This window comes from Triticum urartu, chromosome 3 (genome assembly GCF_003073215.2).
Source record: "Triticum urartu cultivar G1812 chromosome 3, Tu2.1, whole genome shotgun sequence".
Lineage (NCBI taxonomy): Eukaryota > Viridiplantae > Streptophyta > Magnoliopsida > Poales > Poaceae > Triticum > Triticum urartu.
This window is the reverse complement of record NC_053024.1, coordinates 3,130,955-3,136,776: the sequence shown is the minus strand read 5'-3', so window position 1 is coordinate 3,136,776 and position 5,822 is coordinate 3,130,955. Positions and strand designations below refer to the sequence as shown.

The window sequence follows — 5,822 nt, the reverse complement described above, 5'->3', positions numbered from 1 at the left end:
TGACGCGACACGACAGACTCGGTGACAACTAACAACTGCAGCAGCCATTCTTCACCTGGAGTAAACAAAAGTGTTAATCTTCTAGTAACTCAATACAGATAAATATAAAATCTTATAATAACACCTATGTAACATAGTGTATGAACAAGACAGTAAAAACTAGCAAGCGAAAAAAGGACAGTACAAACTCATGATGAGCTCAGCAAAAAAAAGGGGGGCTACATCATATACCCTCAAAAAAAGAAGAGCTATATCATATTACTAGCTCCAACCCCTAGAACACCACTGACAACAAAGGCTCTATTCAAATATTTGTTGGGTGGGGGAGTTGAATGATGAGAACGGTGATTATGCTAATAAAATTGGCTAGAAATACACTACTTTCAACTTATAGAATATGAAACAACCAAATTACTTAGCATGACCACCATTTTTATGACCGTAGTCTGAGGGTGCATGAGACCCTCATTGACCACCAGGTATTTCTTCCAAAGAGAATCAAACAATCAAAATCTCACAAACTACAATAAAAAAATCTTCTTACCATTTAAAATGTTTCAGCACATTAGCACATCAAACCAGATAATCATCCTAACAGTTCAGCTCCATTGCATCAACCAGTAATAGTTGTGCCTAGAATTATGAGAAGTCATGCAATTAACAACAGTTCCTGAATAAAGGCACATGAATAAGAGAAGGCAACATGAGACAGTTAGAGACATGGTTTTTAAGGCGTTCATAAGGTAATGCTTAGGCATCGCTTAAGTGGTAAGGCGCCTTGGCAGCATATTTGCATTTTGTCCACCTTAGGCGGTAAGGCGGGGGTTGATCACCTTTAGATGCCTTGCCGGCTTAAAAACCTTGGTTAGAAAGATGAGCTGGAAACGTAACTTGAGCCCCAAAAAAGGAAAATTCAGCTCTCCAACAAACTTTGAAGAAAGGCACCTTGGTGACCTGATTTTTTGTCTACATCCCCTCGATTGTCATTTCGCAACGAGAATTTGCACGCTCCTAGCATACTCGAGCATCTTGGATGTCAGAAAATTTCAGAATTTTTTGAATTTGTTTACTATTTTTTGGATCTTACTGTTCATCATGAGTAGATGAGCTTGGGCTCATCCGTGGATTACCGAAAATAACTCACTTATAAGTCACTCTTGATACAAGAAATAGATAAAAGCAAACTACTTCTGTAGTAAAATGCAAGGAATATTCATAGAAGCGGTCTACTTAGCTGCCTCGTAACTAAGAATTTAGCTGGTAAGAAGAAAAAATTGACATGGCCTAGTTATTTTTCTCATGCAACTCATTGTTCCTCAGGTCAACTAGACCAATTATGCCAAAACAACAAACTCTAGCAATAAAAGTGATATTGGGAATTATGCCAAGACAAGAAGTTCAATTTTATTTTATTGCTACAAATGTACAAGTGACCGTGACCTGCAGAAGGGTTCATAACCAAATGAAAAAATCACTATTATTTTAGGAAGTATTAATTCAATATGGAGTTCAGATTAATGCCAAGATCAAAATCAAAATGGATAAAAAAAACATAACTAAGTTTGTGGTTACAAACGTGCCAACTGAGTTACTAATTTGAAGTTTGATTTGATATCCTCAAACACACAAGACAACTACATTATAAGATAACATATACTAAAATAATACGGCTATAAGTTCATCCAACTATGAAAGGGGCAATTACAAAATAAGTTCTACTATTGGAGATAGCTTAATAATAAGTTTAAGAATCACAATAGTTGTATTCGAGCAATCATGTACAGAACATAAGTAGATTGCGTTACTCCTACTGTATATGTAAAGAAGGATGAGCAATCACCTGGTGGATAGAAACTCGTAAAAGGATAGAAGTTAATAATGTTATGGGTTCCATCAAGTCTCTTGCATTCCATGGACTGAAGTTGAACCATGTATGCATTGCCGTCCACATAGATAAAAATTGCATCAGTATCCTCATAATATCCCGACAGCTTGGAGTATTCCGGAATCTGAGGAGGGAGCCCAAGAATGGTATGTATTTCAATGGTCTTCCACATCAGCCATGTGGCAACACCATGACCATTGACATTCCTCTGCCACATGTGGAGGCGAGGGTAAGACAGTACGGCTAAGCCAAGAGCGCCATTCTCGGCCTGGATGATCTGACCAACATCACGGTTGAAATCGATTGTAATGGTAGGTCCCCTGATAACAGCTAGACTCTGGTCATGCAAATCAAATGCAAGTATGCCATTCCCAATTTCATGCTGCAACCAGTAGAGCGCATTACCAACAAGTGATCCTTGATAGGCAGTAATACAAAGGCTACCCGGAGACTCCGTTGAGATGATGTTGCCCCAGGTGGCAGTCTCAGAGGAGTAAACAGAGGCAATGGGTTTCGGAGTGCACATATTCACCAAGACAACCTTAAAGGGGCTCGAGTGGCAACCGCCGTGGACGTGGCCCTGTTCGCTGGCAGCGCATAGCACCGCCGCACTGATGGGAGACTTGCTGAACTCGGGCGGAAGGGGCATGCGGTGCTGCCTGGTGGTGATGGGGTCGCACACAATGACCTCATTCCCCTTCATTCCTTGGACGAGGACACGACCATGGCGGCAATCGATCACCATCCCAAGAGAGGCCCAACCGTAGCGGCCGAGGCTGAATCGCTGAGGAGGGATGCGGTCGGGAGGGTCCAGCAAAGATGTGAAGACGAAGGTGTAGCGCAAATGGAAGACGCCGAGGAGAGGCGGCTTCCGGTGGTGCGCGTAGAAGCAGCGGAGGAACCTGGGGTCGGTGACGATGCCTCGCCAGCGCTTGCAGACGGCGGATGCGCGCGGGAGGGAGGACGGCTGCGGCGGGAGGCGGAGGAGGACCTCCCAGAGGAGATTGTCGTTGTCTGGCAGGGAGGAAGGTGGATCCGGTGAGGTGCCGCGGTGGCGGTGCATCCCGTCGCCGTCCTCATCCTCAGTAGAGGGGATCTGCGGATGCAGGCGCGGGCTGCGTCGGCGGCCCGGTTCGTTGAAAACATCAAACATACGAACTGGAATTTCAGCTTGAGGTGATGTTTCTCAAGCATTTTGTATGAACCGCTATGTTGGGAACCGGTCAAGGAATTTGGGATCAGTGACAAGTTCTCTTAACGTGTTCTTGCTTCGGCACAGCAAGATGTATTGCCACTCGGTTGCGTTGTTCAACAATTATTTTAGAATGATACTCTATGCCACGGAGAGAATATACAGAGCAGGTCACCAAGTTTAGATCAGGGTGGAGAACAAGAGTGGGAACGTAATGAGGTTGGGGAAGAGCAACAGTGACTAGTCAAGTGAAAATATCAGCCACCGCCCACCACGTCGCAGTAAATGCATACAGGTGGCGTGTCACAGCTTCTATACCCGGTGGAACCAACTCGTACGAAAGAGCATGCATATACGAGATGGTTTAAACTTCAGCGATACAGAACTTTCATAAAAACACATTTAACACGAACGATCCGAATCTATATGCAATGAAGTACTCTATATTTGATGTTAACGTTATCTATGAAATGAAGTACTCTAAATATGTGTTGTAAATGAATTTGTGTGCAAAAATATGTGTTTGATTTTTTGTATGGGATTAAGTATTAGGAGATCTGCCGTCTCTCGCACCTCCTCCCGCAGGCGCCGCCGTTGGTCCCTCTGGTCTCTGCACACCTCTTTCTCTGCAAGTGCTAAAGATAACTTGTCACTGATCCCAAATTCCTTCATCAATTCCTCGTTCACCAGTGCAAGCTGCCCACCTCGACGACTTTGAACGCCCACGACAAGAAGATCAGTCACCCCAACTACCGTGGTTCATACTAAATGCTCGGAAACTTCAGTAGTATTTTTTTTTTTGCTATTTAGAAGACTCAGTAGTATGTATACATTGTTGTAACGCCCTCGATGCGGCTATATCTCCTACGTGTCGAAGCACGACTTAGAGACATAACCGCATTTAAAGCAATGTCGCAAGTGAGGTAATCTTCACATAACCCATGTAATACATAAGGGAAAGAGTTACATAGTTGGCTTACAATCGCCACTTCACACAATTACAGGAACAAAGCATTACAACATCCAAATACAAACAAGGTCCGACTACGGAACCAAAATAAAAGAAGAACCCCAAATGCGGCAAAGGTCCCCGATCGACCCCAACTGGGCTCCACTACTGATCAACTAGAACGAAGCAAGACAAATGACAAGATCTTCATCGAGCTCCTCCTGAGCTTGGTAGCGTCATCTGCACGAACTCGTCGGCACCTGCAAGCTGGTTTTGGAAGTATCTGTGAGTCAAGGGGACTCAGCAATCTCGCACCCTCGCGATCAAGACTATTTAAGCTTAAGGGTAAGGTAAAGGTATGAGGTGGAGCTGCAGCAAGTGACTAGTATATATGGTGGCTAACATACGCAAATGAGAGCGAGAAGAGAAGGCAAAGCACGGTCGATAAAAGTATGATCAAGAAGTGATCCTATAGCAACCTACGTCAAGCATAACTGCAACACCGTGTTCACTTCCCGGACTCCGCCGGAAAGAGACCATCACGGTAACACACGCGGTTGATTCATTTTAATTCAGGTCAACTTTAGGTTTTCTACAACCGGACGTTAACAAATTCCCATCTGCCCATAACCGCGGGCACGGCTTTCGAAAGTTCAAATCCCTGCAGGGGTGTCCCAACTTAGCCCATCACAAGCTCTCACGGTCAACGAAGGAATAGACCTCCTCCCGAGACATTCCGATCAGACTCGGTATCCCGGTACTCCAAGACATCCTCGACAATGGTAAAACAAGTCCAGCAAGACCACCCGATGCGCCGACATCCCGATAGGAGCTGCACATATCTCGTTCTCAGGGCACACTGGATAAGCTAAGCGTACAGGAGCCGACGTAACCCAAGTTGCCAAGGGATGGCCCTGCACGGTGCTCTGGGTTGGACCAACACTTAGAGAAGCACTGGCCGGGGGGGGGGGGGGGGTTAAAATAAGATGACCCTTGGGCTGGCCTAACCCAAGGGAAAAAGAGGCTAGGTGGCAAATGGTAAAACCAAGGTTGGGCCTTGCTGGAGGAGTTTTATTCAAGGCGAACTATCAAGGGGTTCCCATTATAACCCAACCGCGTAATGAACGCAAAATCCGGGAACATAACACCGATATGACGGAAACTAGGGCGGCAAGAGTGGAACAAAACACCAGGCATAAGGCCGAGCCTTCCACCCTTTACCAAGTATATAGATGCATTAATTAAATAAGATATATTGTGATATCCCAACAAGTAAACATGTTCCAACAAGGAACAACATCTCCATGTTCCAACAAGGAACAAACTTCAATCTTCACCTGCAACTAACAATGCTATAAGAGGGGCTGAGCAAAGCGGTAACATAGCCAAACAACGGTTTGCTAGGACATGGTGGGTTAGAGGCTTGGTTCAACAATATGGGAGGCATGATAAGCAAGTGGTAGGTATCGCAGCATAGGCATAGCAAAAGAGCGAGCAACTAGCAAGCAAAGATAGAAGTGATTTCGAGGGTATGGTCATCTTGCCTGAAATCCCGCAAGGAAGAAGAACGAGTCCATGAAGAAGACAAACGGAACGTAGACGAACGGGTCCTCACAACGCGACGTTATCGGAACCAACCCGAAGAAGCAACACCGGAAAAGAAGCATACAACATAGTAAACAATCATCACAAAAGCATGGCACGATGCACAAACAAGTATGATGCATGTCCGGTTTAAATAGGCATGGCAATATGCAACAAACAATTCTACAAATTAAGTGGAGCTCAATATGCAA

General features: G+C 44.7%; 1 protein-coding gene across 1 annotated transcript; it reads right to left on the bottom strand.

Annotated features, from left to right (window-relative positions):
* LOC125542982 lies at positions 1–3,038 on the bottom strand. Its single transcript, XM_048706224.1, has 2 exons — positions 545–3,038; positions 1–55 (listed from the first exon to the last, which is right to left on the bottom strand). Exon 1 carries the CDS (start codon positions 3,036–3,038, stop codon positions 1,752–1,754), a length of 1,287 nt encoding a protein of 428 aa, XP_048562181.1. The 3' UTR covers positions 1–55; positions 545–1,751.
* Between the last annotated feature and the right edge of the window lie 2,784 nt (positions 3,039–5,822).

Excerpts from the sequence above, each read along its gene's own strand:
- LOC125542982 (XM_048706224.1), bottom strand. The coding sequence starts at position 3,038 with ATGTTTGATGTTTTCAACGAACCGGGCCGCCGACGCAGCCCGCGCCTG.